Below are 18,942 nucleotides of genomic sequence, written 5' to 3' on the forward strand. Positions count from 1 at the left end.
TTGATTCGAGGGCTTATAGCCTGCCTAAGTCTCCGATTTACGTTAATTTCATATGTAATTTTAAATGACCTTCCGTGCCTAGAGATTTGACCTTCAGGGTAAGAGGTCAACAGCCCTGTCAACGCCAAATCTCACTTTGGTTTTGTTGTAACCTGGTACTTCACAAACAGGTGTGTATATGTGAGTGATTTTTTCAGGACTACAATACACAGCGTAGAATTGAGGTCAGTGTCATTGCCATTTCTGAACATGATCATTGTGCAGAAAGGAGGACCATCAGTATTTTGCAATATGAGTCTGTCTATCCAGGCTCCTTAAGCCACAGTATCAATTTTGTAATTTTTTTCCGAAGTTTCAGAATGGATGTGGACGCCAGCCTGAGAGTTGTTGGCTTAGTGGGTCGCGTGCAAATCGCCAACTTTGTGATCTTTGGGATGGGCCTTTCTTTATCGGCCATACAGCTTACAGGCATCGCTTTTACCGTCGACCAGTCTGTAGCGCATCACTGTAAGCCAGCGCCGGGATCTTTGGCAAATGAAACTATGGTTTACGTCGAAAAAGATGGTCGCGAAGTACCGGACGGCTGTTACATGTACGATGTCGACAACGGAACATTTCCTGAGGACACAACGATTTGCAAGTACGGCTGGGAATATGCTCCAGAATATGGAGAAAAGAGTGCAACGACGGATGTAAGTAAACCTTTTTTTCTGGTGGTAGAAGACGAGGGGGGGGGGTGCCAAAAAGGAATTATCAACACTGCGTAAGAATCTGGGCGGTATTATAATGCTTAGGTCGCTTAGAAAAAAATCTTCACTAATTGATTATGATGACAAAATCAACGTATCCTGTCCTTAATACTATAATCAGTCATTGGCAATATGTCGAGAAACCTTAATATGGGACTGAGAAAATGTTCGTAAGTTCCCGTACTTGAACTCTGTACATAAGGGCGTCTGAATACTGTTTTCTTTGACATACGTAGGGTGTATCAATAGGAAGTACACTTAGAAATGTCCCAACATTTTGGAATATGGTTACATACACTGGTAGAAAACATTTGAGGCTTTAAATTGACACCTTTAAATTGAACAAGGTTGATCACCTTGTTCAAAACGGTTTGCGCTCAAAATGGGAGGGAAATTGTAGAAATGGCTTCACTGATCAATAAATCCATATTATTTTGCTGTACATTAGGCCTACTGATCATACTTTTAATTAGTCACTACATGAATATACTGACAGCCATCTTGGCGGCTTTGCGGGCGATATCTAGATTTCCCCAAATATACACGTAGTGGTCGGTCCTGCTGTATTAATCAGGGGGGGGGGGGGGGGGGAGGGGAAGGATTCGTCCACCAGTTAAGGAGACCCATGGGAGGCTCACTGAAGACGACAAGCATTGGACGCGGGGAGACTTCTCCTTGATTTGTTGATTCTCCTTGATAACGGTGACATCCAGTGAGATATGAGGGGAAGCTTACAATGACAAGTTAGCAATAACTGACAAAACCAAAAACCTACAAAGAAACAGAAACAAATATTTTGAGTTCTCTGCCCAATATTTCAAAGGATTGTGCAATTTGTGAAACTTGAAACTTCTCATGTTGGTTCTTTTTGCCATGAAGAAACTGGTCGGATAGAGAGGTATTTAATATTTAACCTCTGGTGACCTTTGAGAGGTCAATGAACTTTACACACTCTCTTCATAACTTTTGTCCTCAAAACTTTACTTTCCAATGACACAAGTCGATGTCATAGGTCTTCATACAGTGAAAATAATGATCGGATGTAGGAACAATTCATATCTGACCTTTGGTGACATTGAAAGGTCAATGACCTTGTAAACCTGTTTATAGCTATTTGTAAGATGTATTCTTTAAGCCCCATCTTTTTTTCACACGATTCATGTCTAAATGAATAGTGTGCATGCTATAAAGAGAATTTCATATATAGGCCATTTCATATTCAACTTTTGGTGACCTTACGAGAGGTCATGACTTTTGTAAAACCATAGTCTACCTTTGGATACTAATAAGATACACACAATTGTAATTGTATATCTTAGTTGCCGCTATTGATTGTATCTATTCGTCAATACGCCACTTTTTCGTGACCCAAGCCTTAATAGTGCCAAAGAACGGTATTGCACCTATTTGTTTACCGTCATGTTATGAATTCAGATCTCACAAACAAACAATTTTGAGGCTACCTCTGACCTCGTTTCTCCTTGTATTATTGGCAGACGCAATATGAGATTGGAATAGAAATATGAGGGTCTGTTTTGTAATGGAAAATGTACATAGGCCTATGTACTTATTACACCCTGTTGTATCCAGATGGACTTGGATAACCACGTTTTAAACCTTTTTTACCATGCCCAATTGTCATTGTTGGAGAGTGATGCTTGTCCGATGTGCCTCTTAATTATATTCTGTTGCGCCTGCGTCTGCCTTTATGAAAAGGAAAATTGATATCAGAGGTCATGCAAAAAACCTTTCTTTGGGGTCTGTTAAAATGTGAGATACACACAATTGGTCAATTGTGATTGATACACAAAATAAGAAGGAGACTGGATTAAACTTAGAGCTATAGCTTGGATGCCGACGTGACGACGACAGAGAGATGCGTTCGTGTTACGGTGTTGCTGGGCATCGATTCCGTCTACAAAAAAATGCGCGTGCAGTGAACCAAATGACTATTAGTCCAGGCAATATAAGGTTTGACCTCAAACAAATTGCAACAGAATTTTTTTCACCACAGTGCATTTCTATAAGGTCCCTTAAATGACATACTAAAAGTCCAAAAAAATCCAAGTGGTGGAAATATGCCTAATTTGCATAAATCCAAAATTGCCGCATATTTTAGGACTTTCACAATGATTTGGTCATATTTCTCATACTATTAGCTTCTTGAGGAACTTTAAACAACAATTTTAGTCCTTTTACATTGATTTCATCATTATTCTAGTCCTAGGTAAATTTCAAGATCCCTATGTTTCCCAAATTTGCCAAATGCTGTATAATAATTTGCATAAATGCCGTATACTAATTTGCATAAATTAAAGTTAAAATTATGGCTGTCATGTGTTGAGACCACAATTGAATTTTCCCTAATAACTTCTTGTTCGGTTACATGTATGTATACATAAATATCACACCACAGAGCATCTCTATATGGTCCCGAAAAAAAAGTACAAAAAAATCCAAGTGGTGGAAATATGCTTAATTTGCATAAATTCAAAATAGCCTCTAATTATATGATTTTCATATTGATTTGACCATAACTCTCGTCCTACATTGCTTTCTGGGGTACTTTAAACAACAATTTGTCCTTTTACATTGATTTCATCATTATTCTAGTTCTGGGTACCCTTCTAGATCCCTATCTTTCCCAACTTTGCCAAATGCCGTATAATAATTTGCATAAATGCCGTATTAATTTGCAAATAAATTAAAATTAAAATTATGGCTGTCATGTGTGGACATTCCACAATTGAATTTCCCTAATAACTTCTAGTTCAGTTATGTATCACACCACAGAGCATCTTTATATGGTCCCGAAAAAAAGTTTAAAAAAATCCAAGTGGTGGAAATATGCCTAATTTGCATAAATTCAAAATGGCCACTAATTATATGATTTTCATACTGATTTGGCCATAAGTCTCGTCCTACATTACTTTTCGGGGTACTTTAAACAACAATTTGTCCTTTTACGTTGATTTCATCATTATTCTATTCATGGGTACCTTTCGACCCTATGTTTCCAAACTTTGCCAAATGCCGTTTAATAATTTGCATAAATGCCTTATATTAATTTGCATAAATTCAAACAAAGTAAAGTAAAGTTGAAGTTACAGCACAATTGGGACCCATGTTGGGACTTAGGCCATTGAAAATGGGTTGCGGGGGTAACTATTCATCAGGTTTTGCACTTTCATTGAGTCTGATTTAAGAGGCGCAAGATACATATTGAGTAATCTTCATTGAAGAACAGAATGACAAAGTTAAATACTAATTCTTAACAACTAAAAAGGAACAAGTGGCAAGTCAATTAAATAAAAACACAATCATAGTTAAAGTCGCAATTATTTAAGTGATTCTCGCTAAATCACTTAACAATATCAGTTTCGAATATGCAACTCAAAATACAAAATACGGAATAGTAAATGAAATGAAAGCGTAGCTTAACTTCTAAACATATATGATTACTGTGAAGGGAGAAAACAATTGTACTTTTCCTGATAATCCAAGTTCAGTTATGAATACAGAAATATTACAAAGATTCATATTGGCGGCCTATCATCCATATTGGCTAGCATGCAATGTTAGTCTGATTGTTATCATCTACACGTACATCATTGTATCTTAGAATGAACACTTAGGCCAAAAAAAAATCTCCGGTTTCTGGTATGGAGCTTGCCCCAAAAGTGGTGCGGCGACGCGGCTTTTTTTTTTTCACCTGTTTTTTTTTTTTTTTTTTTGGCTTCAAATGTCGGCTGATGACTGCAAATGGTGCCCGACTAAACTTAGTGCAAATATATGGGAGTCCAGAGAGGCCACATAAAGCTTATTCTCGATCATAACCCCATCTAAAAACACGTTAAAATTGTGCAGCAGCAGAATTCCAGTCAAACCAGTGAGTTTGGCGGTTTTGAGACATCATCTTTTATTGAAAAAAAAAATTTTCATTTTGCCGACGCGCATGGCTACGGCGACGCGCGCGCATACCAGAAACCGGAGACTTTTTTTTGGCCTTATGTGGCAGACTATAATCTTCAGCAGCCTTAGGATCAATGTCTGGTGGTGGCGAGTTGGCACAACTAGTGCCACGGTTTTCAGTGCAAGCAGTTGAACAAGAGAGACCATTTTTCTGTGCGACTTCATCTGTGCCTGCATGGAAGAGGGTTTTTTCTCAATTCTTTTCTTTCAGAATTCTAAACATTGCACGACATGTGCCTCCTGCCTAGTTTAAGTCATATTTGCTATTAATTTAATACACATTTAACAAAATGGGCGTCTGCAGGGGTGTCACTGGGGGTGGGGTGGGCAAATGTCCCCCGCCCACCCAAAAACAAAATGATCAATAGAGAATATGCTAGAGAGAATACACGGATTTTGGGGGATAATTAATTGGCTTTGCCCCCGCTACAAAAATCCTAGGTGGGCCAAACGAGTGGCAAATTAAGTGCTTTGCCCAAGGGCACACGCACCACAACCCCAGGGCGAAATAACAAGAATTATTTTATTTCATACACTTCTCTTTTTTTCGCCATAACTGATTGCAATGGTACCTCACCAGTTTAGTTTCAACAGAACGTACAATGTAGCCACGAACCATTCTTTCGTTTGCTCAGAGCAACCATTTTATTGCGGCCTGCAAAAACAAGAAAGCCATAATAAAAAACATGTATTTTTAGATGATAAGCATATGGTACATAAACTCCAGGGACTCAGAGGCTCTGTCAAATTCCAAATTGAAGTCTACCGACACGGCTTATGTTTTTGAGTAGTCATAATTTGAACCAAAAAAAGTGGATCACGTCTCCCATATTAGGCAGTTTTTTTCTGCTTCTCATACTTTAACTGGATGGCTGGCTTTAAAAAAAAATTGTCTTCACAAATTAATATTCATGAGTAGAAACGAGGATGAACAAAAGACAAATGGACTATAATTGCAGCCTCTCATTTCCAACAAGCCTCCTTCTACAGTATCAGATTTAGAGGGGGCGGTTGCAATTCCCTCTGCCGTTCAGCAGCTGCCTAATTTTATAAACTATTAAAATGGGACCAAAAAATAACAGAGCAAACTTCTATTATGGCCTGCAAAAAAAAGCCACAAAATACTTTCTTTTTTTTCTTTTTTTTGAAAATAAGCATAGTTTATTGCTTATGCAGAAAATTATGTTTCGTACAGTCTAGCCACGAACCGTTCTTTCGATAATTCAGAAATGTTTTTTATTACGTCTGTGCAAAGACAAAACAGCCATAATTTTGTGTATTTCTAGATGACAGGCATGTGTTACATTAACTCCAAGGACTTTAGAGGATCCGTCAATATCCAAATTGAAGTTTGACGTTTTTATTTTCGGGTAGCCATGTGCAGCACCAGAAATGCGCTTCAAAAGTTAGATTATGTCTTTCCATATTATTTGCCGAGGCAGCAACCAACTTCCAATTGAGCAAGCAGTGATCAAATTCCTTTTTTGTGCCGCAGTGTGGTTAGGGTTTGTGACTCATGATCAGAGGTTCAGGAGTTCGAATTCAGATGCTGGTCATATGTTGTGGCCTAGGGCAGGCTTCATCCAAACTTGCCTTTCTCCAACCAGGAGTATAAATGGGTGCCGGCATTAGCTGTGGAGTAACCTGCGATGGACTAGCATCCCATCCAGGGGGAATAGAAATATTCTCTGAAACCGGAGATAAATGCCGGCGCTGCCCATGGTCCAATGGGCCACACTTGCCCCTGACAGACTTTACTATTTAATTACTACATTTTATCATTAAAAAAGTGGTGGGTAAATGCCCCCATGCATGTCCACCCTCGAAAAAGGATAAATTGAGAATATGCTGGCAAAATTACAGGTATTTGTATGTTGTTGTTGGGGTTTTTTTTTGGGGGGGGGGGCGAAAGGTACATTACCCCCTCTAGAAAAAAATCCTGGCGACGCCCATGGCATTCGACGTGGCAGTCCCTGGCAGGTAGGTGTGTGTGTGTGTTCCATAATTATGTGAATAATAATCTACAGTCTTTATTCCCGAACAACAAAGTTTACCGTACAGAGGAGCCAGTTGATTGGCCAAGATCCATTGATCACGCCCCTTCGTTTTAGCGAGGAATGTGATTTGCCAGGACGACCGTCATGACGAGCTGTCACGAACCGTCATGACTAACCGTCCAAAAAGAAAGAACGCTTCTTACACCCACATCTGATGACCTCAAGTAGTGATGGTGGTGCTGGCGGTTTGTCCGTTTGTATGGGAAGATTATTATACGGCATTTGGCAAATTTGGAAAACATAGGGACCTAGAAAGGTACCCAGGACTAGCATAATGATGAAATCAATGTAAAAGGAAAAATTGTTGTTTAAAGTACCCCAAAAAGCAATGTAGGACGAGAGTTATGGCAAAATCAATATGAAAATCATGGTTTATAAATTAAACTTTTGAATTTATGCAAATTAGGCATATTTCCACCACTTGGATTTTTGGACCTTTTTTAGGGGCCTTATAGAAATGCACTGTGGTGTGATATTTATGTATTAAATAACTGAACTTGGATTATCAGGAAAATTCAATTTTGACATGTCCACACATGACAGTCATAATTTTAACTTTAATTTATGCAAATTAATATATTGCATTTATGCAAATTATTATACGGCATATGGCAAATTTGGGAAACATGGGGATCTTGAAAGTTACGTAGGACTAGAATAATTATGAAATCAATGTAAACGGACTACAATTGTCGTTTTAAGTATCTGAAAAAGCTATCGATTATAAGAAATATGCCCAAATCAATGTGAAAGTCCTAGAATTGTCGGCCATTTTGGATTTATGCAAATTAGGCATATTTCCACCACTTGGAGTTTTTTGGACTTTTAGTATGTCATTTAAGGGACCTTATAGAAATGCACTGTGGTGAAAAAAATTCTGTTGCAATTTGTTTGAGGTTCACTCAAAAAATGAAGTATTTTGCCTGGACTATATAGATCAATAGGTTGCAGCCATTCTTACCCGTGCACGAGAATAGCTGGAAAGTATGACACGGTCATCGGGGAGACAGCTGACTATGCCTTTAAGCGACGTTCCTAGAAGCAAATAGACCTTACCGAGTTGGTTGTTCGCATGTAGTTTTAAACGAAGCGATAATCATGCAATTTGTGAACTACTGAAACAAATTTTATGTTAATTGACGGAAAATCAAAATCCTATGTCAGTTGGTATTACCAGGGCTATGTGAATATACAGCGATTGGAAACTCTTCTGTACGTCAACATAAGCTGCTGTATATTTTTACAAGTCAACAATGCAAGACAACATTTTATATTTACATTTAATTACATTATTAAAAATGAAAATTAATGTTAGCATTCATCGCACAGTTAAGTTGTGCAACCACAAAAGGTCGGTAACAGAGTTTTTGCTGTGATTCAATGCGTTCTCTTAAAAAAATGATAATACTACTATTGTTCACCAATGTAGGGCAATGTCATCTTTAACAGAGTGTACCCTTGTTTTCATTCTCCTCCTAGTTTGACCTTGTCTGCGACCGTGGCTATCTGGCTAATCTACTGATGTCATGTCACTTTGCTGGTTTCCTTGTCGGTGGTTTTATCACTGGCCAAGCTGCGGACATGTTCGGTCGACGCGTGGTCAGCATGGCTACCTTGCTTCTGATGAGTGTGCTGGGCACAGCCATCAGCTTCACGTGGAACTTGAAGCTCCTGATGGCCCTGAGATTCATCTTGGGTGTGGTAATACCGGTAAGGATCCGTAAGTGAAGATCTGGGTCCAATTTCATAAAGCTACTGAACGGTAAGCAAAAAAGCTGTGCTAACAATAGCAGAGACTTGTGCTTACAATACATCGTGGTGTCGCTGTGCTGAGCAGTGGCGTGAATCCGTGTATTGCAAACTTACGCGCTTGTACTTAAAAAGTTACATAAAACGGGCTACATTCAAACTTTTTGTATTGTTAGTTCTGCGTTTCTTCAGAACTATTGAAACATTTTGGACCATTGGAAAGTAACAAGATTACCTCGAAATACTCATTTTTGATTTCTCAGCAAAAACATCAGGGACGGGAGAGGAGGGGGGGGGGGGATGATTGCAAGGCTCGTCTCCCCCGCCAGAATTACGTCCATGATGCTTACGGTTGCACACGCATGGACATTCCTATTGTAATGTCACTAATTTAAGCAACCTTTTCCTCTGAGGTAGGCGTGCCCTTTGTTTGCTTACGATCTCCACAAAATAGACGGAGGTTCTGTTAGCAGAACAATTGTGCGCTATGAAATTGGTTAGACCTCATCATGTATGTTAGGATAGTTAACGCCCTAAAAGCTTCTTGAATTTTATTGGTTGCTAGTGCTCTGACGATGCAACTTTCGTTGTTATTGAGTGGTCGGGCACAACCCGACCACTATTTACAATCGTACTTTTTTTCCCGGACAATACTTCTCCGCGGGTTTTCTCCTAAACGGTCTATGCTATGAGCTTGTAACTTTCAACATATCGACCCTCATCCCAAGTGGTGTATATCGGTAGTCAAATTACAAGCGATTAAAGATTTCTAAATTTAATCTTTGAAAATCATTGTAAATTCAACCGTGAGAGACCTGAACTTGGCTTTTGCGGGGATTGACAGAATAATTCAGGATCTTTATGTTAGTTCCTGTGAGCCAAATCACGTGACATTTCCTTCCAGGTCCAAACCGGAAGTGCCTTATAAGAAAAAATCGGAACTAGAGGTCAAGGCGGTTTTTTTTTTTACTTTCGGTCTGATGCAGAGTTGTAACGAGTTCGAGTCGAGTCGAGTCATTTCAAAGAAGTGACTCGAGTCGAGTCGAGTCATTTTAAAGAAGTGACTCGAGTCGAGTCGAGTCATTTTAAAGAAGTGACTCGAATCGGGTCGAGTCATTAGGTCAAGAATGTCGAGTCGAATCGAGTCAAATATTTAGCTCAGTCAATTCAAGTCACTAATATTTGAACACTATTTACCAAAATTTATAAAAGGAGGGCATAAATTTAGCCTGCGTTTGATTCCAAGATCTTTATAAGAAATCGCCCAAAGCTAATGCTGAAACAACGAATTGGAAAATTTGTTTAAAATCCAGTTCCTAGATAGTATTTTGTGCGTTCCAGAACCATCAGGTGGGGTCTGTGACACGTAATATGTTTGTAAATGAACATTAAATTTGCACATTAAGTCATTGCAAATACTTTTCGCAAAATGTTGCTTTTATTTTTGGGACTCGTTAGCCTTCGCTCGAGTCGGACTCGAGTCGAGTCATAACAACTCTGGTCTGATGACGTCATAATTTTGAAACCTTGCAAAGTTATATGTAGTTGATAAAATATAACAAGGGGCGATTTGGTTTAATTTGGACGGATGGTTTTTAAATTAAAAAAGGAAACCCTATTTGATGTACCGCTAGAGGGTGTCCTTTCAAATGATGACGTCATAATGCTGTTTTTGTGTCCTTTAGTCCGTTCTAAACACTTACATATTTTATTTGCTACTAGTAAAGAGCTTCCGCTGTCGATTTACATTCAATTTTATTGCACTTCCAAGTGACGGTTGAGCGGTTGTGTACGCGGAAATCAGATTTGTTGCCCGAGGCATCATTTACAATTGCAACCTCACGCAAAAACGAACATGATACTTTATTTAGTTCAAAACATATAGTCGAAACTATTTTCACAAATTTGGCCCTTAAATTGCTTGTAATTTGATACTTGATGACGTCATGATAACGTCAGATTTTTAAAAACATCTTCTGATTGAGGTTCAAGTTCATACCAGGTTTTATTATAATCCCATAAATCGTTTGGAAGAAATTTTGTTCGTTTTGATTTTGAGGCTTCTGTCTGTATTTTAAATTCACCTAACTTGGACCTTCCGGTTGACCCGAAAGTAATGGTCAAGCGAGTTCACGTACACAACAGAAAATGTTTACCAATGAATGGTCTGTCTGATTACAACGTATGAACATGATTGATTATTTTATTCGAGAGTTACAAGTGAAAGACGATGGTCATTTTTTTCAACGAAAATTGCTTGTAATTTGACACCCGAGTTCAAGTTCATACCATAATTATACCGTTAAGGAGAAAACTCGAGGAGAAATATTGTCCGGAAGAAAAAAAAGAAAGAAAGAAAGAAAGATTTATGAGAACAATTCCAGACAGTGGTTGGGTTGTACCCGACCACTCAAGAAGATGTGAACTTGCTTTCAACGATGTTAGTCATTGGCTAGGCTGTACTTCACAAAAACAAAATAAATGGTGACGTGATAACATGCCAGAGTGCCATCTAGCGGCACGTTGACGAATGCCCAAAAATGAATTTTCAGTCGATGTGTGAGGCGAAGTTTGCGGTAATCGCTTCAAAATTAATTTATATGATCGACTTTATGCAGACAAAACCTGTGCGCAAAAAAAATGATGACGTCATCAGACCGGAAGTTAATTTATTTATTTATTTTTTTATTTATTTTATTTCTTTCTGGTTATGAAACCAAGGATCCCTCAAAAGTGCCCTAGGAACTGTAGCCCGAAAGCCTGAAGAAACCTGTAGAGAGAAATCAATGAGAAGAAATTAGAGTTTTAGATGTGGGAGGAAAAGCCCAGAGGAATATTCTAAGGAAATCCCACGGAATCAGGTACGGGACTGAAAACCCAATCCACATATTGACCCGGATGGGATTCGAACACGGGTCACAGTGGTGGAAGGCGAGGAAAGTACCACTACGCCAGCCTATAAAAATTCCTGAAAATCAACCCTGACAGATATAATCTTGATTTTTGCTTTAAATGTCAATGTGAAAGTAGGTCTCAAACTTCACTGTGTCCCTTTGCAGTAAGCGAATTTGGACATGCCCAGCGGCACCATTGAAGTATAAGGCTCAACAGGCCCCTAGCCTTTAAATTTCCGAGCATATTGCTCGTTCGGGGATTTCCCCCGACTAATAGTTTATGCTCGCCAAAACTGAGAGGGCGGTACATACCTTTAACGGGTGCGCAATGTATCATTAAGTGTTTACTCGTGTTTTGTACACATTTGTTTGACAACTTATTAACGGAAGCACATTTTTGAGTTTAAATGACGTAAAAAATGAGACTCAAACGTTGGGCCTGCAAAAACGCCCAATTGGGAGAATTTTAAAAATTGGGCGATTTTTTTTCTAAAAGCATGCGGATTGGGGTAAATAGGGGATGGCTAGCAATACTTGGAATTGCGTCACTGGTGTGCGACCTTTACTTTTAGAGATATGAGGTATTCAATTTTTGTTACGATTGTACTTGATGAGTGTACAATACAGTAACATAGGCGTGAATATTATGTTGAAACCACGTGAATAATCTTTGAAAATCATTATAAAATCAACTGCGAGAGATCTGATTTTGCTTTTTAAGGTTAATTGTACAATATTCCAAGGTCTTCATTTTTTTTTATATTACGTTCAAAATCAAGTGACCCTTCCTTCCGGTCCACACCGGAAGTGCCTTGTAATTTGAATTTGGAAAAAAAATGTGAACTTACTTTCGACGATGTTAGTATTGACTAGGTTGTACTTTAGAAAATAAATGCCGGTGACATCACAAACTATTATAGGGCCCTGTAGTGGCAGGTTGAAAATGTTTTAAATGATTTTCAGTTGATCATTGAGGCAAAGTTTATGATATATGAAATAGATGCCAACCCGACCAATCTTCGTTTGTAACTCAACAGACGCAAACCTCTAGTCGTGATTGGCATGCTTCTCCAGTACTTTTGGTTCATATTGACCTCTACGTCAGAGTTCTAAAGCCCGCGAATTTTATTTTCCGTAGTCCAAGGAAGCAATAGAGTAATGAGGTGTGAGACTGTGATGCCAGCTGTCTTTGCTCTGAGTCACGCGCTGGTTCACGTGCTGATGTATTCATACACTTAAGTTTATATGCGCGTGAACCAGAACACGCGGCACACTTTGGTACTGTATATCATTAATAATTCAGTAGTTTCGATGGGAAATTGTGTTTATTTATAAGAAAGGATCAATGAAGTCAACAGTAGTCAACTAGTTACAATAAGTCATTGTAAAGATTGGCTGTCGTCAAGCTGTCATAGTTTGGCAGATAAGGGAAATATTTGGGGAATTGGTGCCTTTGATGATACAGGCATGGCATTTTGCACAGAGTCAGAGTATGTCTTACGAAAGATATTTGGCTATAGGGCCATCGCAGATTTGTCCTTTGAAAAAATATAGGTAGAATAACAAGCAATTTTAAAGATTGGCTGCCATTGCTTCTTATTCTGTTAAGTTTTTTTTAAAAGGACAATTATCTTTCTCATGGCATACCCTGACTGTGTGCCAAAATGTCATGCTTGTATCATCAAAGGCATAATCCCACTCCCCATCTGCCGTACTATCAGATGAGCTACAGATCGAAAGATTCCTGATTCTAATCTACCGATGCACATTTGTCATCGGCTACTTTTCTTTTCCAAATTTATTATTGGCATGATTTTAACTTGAAGGAAAAAGAGCCAGAGAACCTAAGTGGCTTGCAATATTTTCATCGAGAGTCATTCTCAGGCTCTCATTCGAATGAGAGACATTTAGGCTGTGGTTTAACCGTTTAAAAGCACTTCTGAGCGGCAGATCTGTAATACACCAACGCGCAGGTTTGTAACTCATAGTGGAATCCGGTGACGCTCATTTTGGTATTCCTTTCGATCGAAGGAGTGTGGAGTGCGTGTGTATTCCCTGAGCGGTAGTCTTGCGCCATCGCAGAAAATGGCTGCCGCCAGATTTGTCTATATCGTGGGTGGGGGTCAAAATTTATATTTTTGGCGGGGCCCAGGGTTCATAGAAATAATGAAATTCTATTTACGCGCGAGTTAAGACGATTGTAGTCTACCATGTGCGCATGTGTAGACCTCAGGCTCATTTGCGAATACAGTTACCTGTAAAAAGGAAAACGGCTAGCCAGTGTCCTAAATTCTTCATTCCTTTTCTCCAAATCTCAAATGGCACAGGGAAATTCTTTGGTTGGTTACATCCGAGCGGTAGAGATGTTCACACCCAAGAAGAGATTACTGGGTCACGTCTTCATCCAGCATTTCTGGAGCTTTGGTGTCATTCTCGTCGCACCTTTGGCGTACTTGTTCCCCAACTGGCGTTACTTCCAACTTTTCACCTCATTGATATGCCTACCAGTCCATGTCATTATGTGGTAACAGTTTGCCTCCTTTCTCCTTTTTTTTTCTCCTTTCCTTACCTCTGTCGACATGAAAATTATTACGTCCATATTAGGGTCTACATTATGGTCAACCTTCGGGCTTATTTTTTTTTGATGTTGAATTTGACATGCCGTTTTGTCATCCTTTTTTATTCATCTGGAAAGCTTACGTGGACCCTGTGTTCTAATTCTGCCTTAAATAAACATCTGAATGATGGAAGAACCAAGAGCGCATTCACTTTGAACAAATTTCACCAACTGTTGTCCAGTTTCAACAAATCGTGACTGTAACTATCTTTTGTATCTCATTGCAACACCCATCCTTCATTTCGTGCTATGCCGGTGTATTTAATAAATGCATGGAACAATTATTTTAGCGGTGAAAGGGCTGTTGTCAGAAAATTGAAGCCCGTTTTTCATTGCAAAATTGGGTACCAATGACAGCTCTCCTGATAATTTCATATTCAAATGCACGTCATGTAAATAAAAGTAAAATTTATCTTCGGGTTAAGAACAAGAATCTCTTAAAGAAATTAAATCTGAAGATCGGACTCAATACAGCTCACGTAACAAGTTCTCTTTACACCATTACTACAGGTTCTTCACGTACGAGTCATTACGCTGGTTGGTTCAGAAAGGCTGGTTTGAAAAGGCAGATGCAATTCTCCGGAAAATCGCCAAATCGAAGAACATCAAGCACAACGGAAGCTTCCTCATACAGCGGGAACTGGAAGCTGTGCGCCTGGTGGGGAAGATGGAGTTGTCCGAGAAATCAAACCACGATCGAGCGAGTGACCTCCAGCACGAGAGTGTCACTGCGGACGTGGAAGAAAACAATCAAGAACCGATGAACAAAGAGAAGATGGAATCCTTTACCCAGCCAGATGAAAACGGGCAGACGCAATCGAAGAAGAAAAAGAAATACACCGTGCTCGACCTCTTCAAGACAAAAGTTCTCATCAAACACACCTGCATCGTTTTCTGTCTGTGGTACGAACGTCTATTTACAATCTTAAAGTACCATTTAATTGGTATTTTGTTCATTAAAAAATAATAGGAAATTTCAAATGAATGTAGACATAAACGCATTCAACTTCCTCATACCAGGTATTTTTAAGAACGAAGTAAGTGCTACTGAACTTCTGTAGCTCCAGCTCGCAACATATTTAACTGCAGTATGTTATTGTATAGTAATTTAAAAAACAATATTGTTTTAACAAATTAAATTAAATTAACTATATACACGTTAAAGCCGCAGCAGTGGGAAATATTAATTGTTTTTGCCCCATTTTAGGTATGTCATGAATACAACTTATAATGGCTTCATCGTGTATGCGACCAGTCTGGCAGGCAACAAATACCTGAACTTCTTCCTATTGGCTCTCGCAGAGACACCAGCCTACTCTACTGACTTTTTCATCGTTAGAAGGTACAAACTCAACAAGGGTGACGTTTTTTTGGGTAGAAAAAAAACGACGTTTTACATACTTTGCACCCTTCCCCAACGAAGGTCCATGCCCCACATTTTCAATCACAAATATATATGCGTTGCCCTTAGTGACCCCCCTTGAAAAATTGGTGCACCCCTGGGCCGCCCCCCCCCCCCCCCCCCCCCCACAGCAGCCTAACACTAGTTAGGCATTTCGTACTTGTTCCACACAAAAGGGGATGACTGTTTAAGGCCAAATGTCATGGTTTGATCGTATTCTCCCTCCCCGTGGGGCGTGCCTGTTGTGTTAAAAAAAAATGGGGGGGGGGGAGGGATGCCGGCGGGAATTCGGAGGTGTAATATCAAGCGGTCTTAATTCCAAAGTTAATAAGCCAACGAATATCGATCATCAGTATTTCGTAATGTACAAACGTTAATACCTTGAGGTACATTTTACTTCAAACTTTCAGATTCGGTAGGAAAAGACCTCTTATCGTGTTCTTCTTTACCGGCGCAGTGGCCTGTCTGCTGATTGCTTTTCTACCCTCTAAAACAGGTACTTTTGAAAAATAATGGTTTTCCTCACCAACAAAATGGCTCTCTATATTCGCTGTCCTCACAAAACAGTCATTGTTCTCTGGACTCGATCTCTCCGCCTTTAATCCGAACCTTTTTTAAAAACACATAATAAAAGGAAACATTACATGCTTTTTGGGTTCTTTTGGTTTTTTTTGTTTCAGCCAATGGAACAGATTTTACAGTAATTATCGTGATAGTGGCTATGATCGGTAAATTCTATGCCAACGCGACCTATGAGGTGACAATGCTGATGGGTGCAGAGATCTTCCCCACAATGCTACGGTAAAACCACTTTACAAAAAAAGAAAAGATATAACATGACAGCACTGAGTGTATACATTGCCAATAAAATGACATTGTGAAGGGCGAAAACTTCAAAAATCTCAAACCCACAATCTGAGGGCAGGTTTTTGTTCCTCTGTGATACGCTTGACTGGAAGGATTGCACCTGATTTGAAATGACAACACCTGAGTTGGGGTGCACCTTGCAAGATGTCTATAATAACAGTGTTACTAATATGATGATACATGTATTTTATACGGACAAAATGGCAATACATTATTTTTGTTTGAAGCAACACTTCCACGTATTTCAGGCTCAACTGCTTCGATTCTTTTTTTCCCAAGTACTTTTGGTTTGCAAGGATCCCTGGGAGTAAACTTGAATACAATATACAGTCAAGAGAAATTATTAACGAAACTAATCTGAACATCACTACATTGTACTTAATAAATATAAAATACAATTTAATGCTATATGATGGCTCTTTTTACAGAAACATTGCAACAGGCAGCGCGTCTACGGTTGGAGGGATCAGTGGCATCATCGCACCATTCATTGTGTATCTAGTGAGTATCTCTATACCACTCAAACGGAGCACTTTTCACGATTTCAGTTCAGTGCAAGTACAACGGAAATGTATCAATAAAAAACACAATGGTAAACTAGACTTATGTTTGTGGACAACCACAGGGCTGTTTCGGTAACTTTTTTTGACATATATGTGACGTAAAGTTTCAAGTGTAAGTTCCAACCAGGAAGGATGTGTAGTTCTGTTTATAATAAATGTGGCATATAAAAATGTGATTACAATCTCATGATTCAAATCAGGGATTTGAATTATGACGTCACGTGTCACCCGATGACGTCATGATGACGTCATATCAATTTTCATCTATAATCATAGCCGCTAGAGGGCGCTCTAACATTATGACGTCACCGTTACTTTTTTTGTAAAGAACAACCTAGCCAGAGCATACATCGTTGAAAGCAAGTTCATATTTTAAATTACAAGGCACTTCCGGTTTCAACGGGAAGAAAGGGTCACGTGATTTTGCACGTAATATAAAAAATGACGACCCTGGATTATTCTATCAATTCCCGCAAACGTCAAGTTCAGGTCTATCACGGTTGATTTTATATTGATTTTCAAAAATTACGTCCATTAATCTTTAACGTGACGTCACATGACCCATGATGACGTCATCGTGACGGCATTTCAATTTTCATCTATAACACATCCCGATCTAGGTACATACCAGGTTTCAACCAAATCGGACCTGTAGTTCTGGAGATAAAGGCCTTCAAAATATACTCCTATATTGTGACGTCATGTGACTCGTGATGACGTCATGGTGACGTCATTGTTCGGCACACAGCGGTAGGTGCTGGTCTAACTTAGACCAAGTGTTTGCCAAGTATGAAGGCAACCGGATTGATTTTAGTGGCCAAAGTGCCGGGGACCAAAAAACGTGTACAAATGCTATTGGCCGAAATGAATGGGGGAAAAATCTTAACGAAAACAAAGGCTGTTTCGGCCGGTTGCCAAAATACAGGGCGCCAAATGTGGCTGTTGTACAGTTCCCTTCAACGATGTGATGGCAAAACTGAATTTTAGTCTAGAGGAAATCAATTTGAATGTGTACTTTGCATAACAGAATCTTTACAGAATCGGGTTACTGGAAACTACTTTGCAAATGGTAACCATCATTCCTACCTTTTCTGTTACGCAGCAAGAAGTCAGAAGCTTTCTTCCCATGCTCGTGATTGGTTGTATGTCGCTGGTAGCCTGCAGCCTTGTGTTCATGCTGCCAGAGACCAAGAACAAACCGCTCCCGGAGACATATGAAGACGCCAGCAAGTTATCAAAGGACTGAGGTCATATGAAAATACCGCAATGAAATACATGCAATTCAAATTATCGCTTGTTTTATTGCCAGAAATCCCCGTCATTTTTAAAAAGATGGAGATCTTACGATTGAGGCGATACTGTAACAAATTTAGCAAATTATTTGATGTTATAATGTAATTGAGTCACGACGTTCAACGTTGGTACATTATGTACAGGATATCACCAGTGCGAAAAGAACTGCAACATTTTAACTTTAAAAAGTGCCATAAAGTGTACTCACAAACGACAAATAAAAAGTAAAACTTTGATAATTGCGTGAAAACAACAGCATCATTATTTAAACGATTTCAAACAAGGACTTATTCCTCACGATAATAAAAATCATTTGAACCTGTTAAAAAATATCAAAATGTCTTCATCAGACATTTAGGAATGGCATTTGTTCAGGGATGCCGACAGCTTTGTCATTTAGAAAAATTCAAATAATCTTCAGTGCGCCCTCAAGTTGAATTGTGCTCAAATTTCACATTAGAAAGATACCACACTATATTATGGAGTTTTGATTCACGCTTAAAAAGGGGCTTTACGGGAATGACAACTTAACTGTATTTATGGCTTACAGCAGTCCAAGTTGATGTATTATCTTTCATTTTTCTTATACTAGTGTTTTTGAGTGTTTACTAATAATAATGGTGTTTATCACTAGAATTGTAATCATTGTTTGAAATCTTCTGTTGTATAGGGAGGCTTTGGTTCATACATGCACAATTATAAACATAAAACTGTATGCAGCGAGTTATTTAATAAAGATGATTGTTTTATCATTTACTGGAAACGCGTCTTGTAGAAAA

The 18,942-nt window shown here is 38.9% G+C and overlaps 1 protein-coding gene across 1 annotated transcript; it reads left to right on the top strand.

The window, feature by feature from the left end:
• Positions 1–319: 319 nt before the first annotated feature.
• LOC119719123 (organic cation transporter protein-like) lies at positions 320–18,942 on the top strand. The gene is made up of 9 exons (XM_038188441.1): positions 320–692; positions 8,258–8,488; positions 13,749–13,945; positions 14,549–14,941; positions 15,246–15,380; positions 15,851–15,936; positions 16,121–16,241; positions 16,736–16,808; positions 17,973–18,942. Exons 1-9 carry the CDS (start codon positions 360–362, stop codon positions 18,114–18,116), a joined length of 1,713 nt encoding a protein of 570 aa, XP_038044369.1. The 5' UTR covers positions 320–359; the 3' UTR covers positions 18,117–18,942.

The sequence above is a fragment of the Patiria miniata genome, unplaced genomic scaffold (assembly GCF_015706575.1).
Source record: "Patiria miniata isolate m_02_andy unplaced genomic scaffold, ASM1570657v1 HiC_scaffold_8, whole genome shotgun sequence".
Taxonomy (NCBI): Eukaryota; Metazoa; Echinodermata; class Asteroidea; order Valvatida; family Asterinidae; genus Patiria; species Patiria miniata.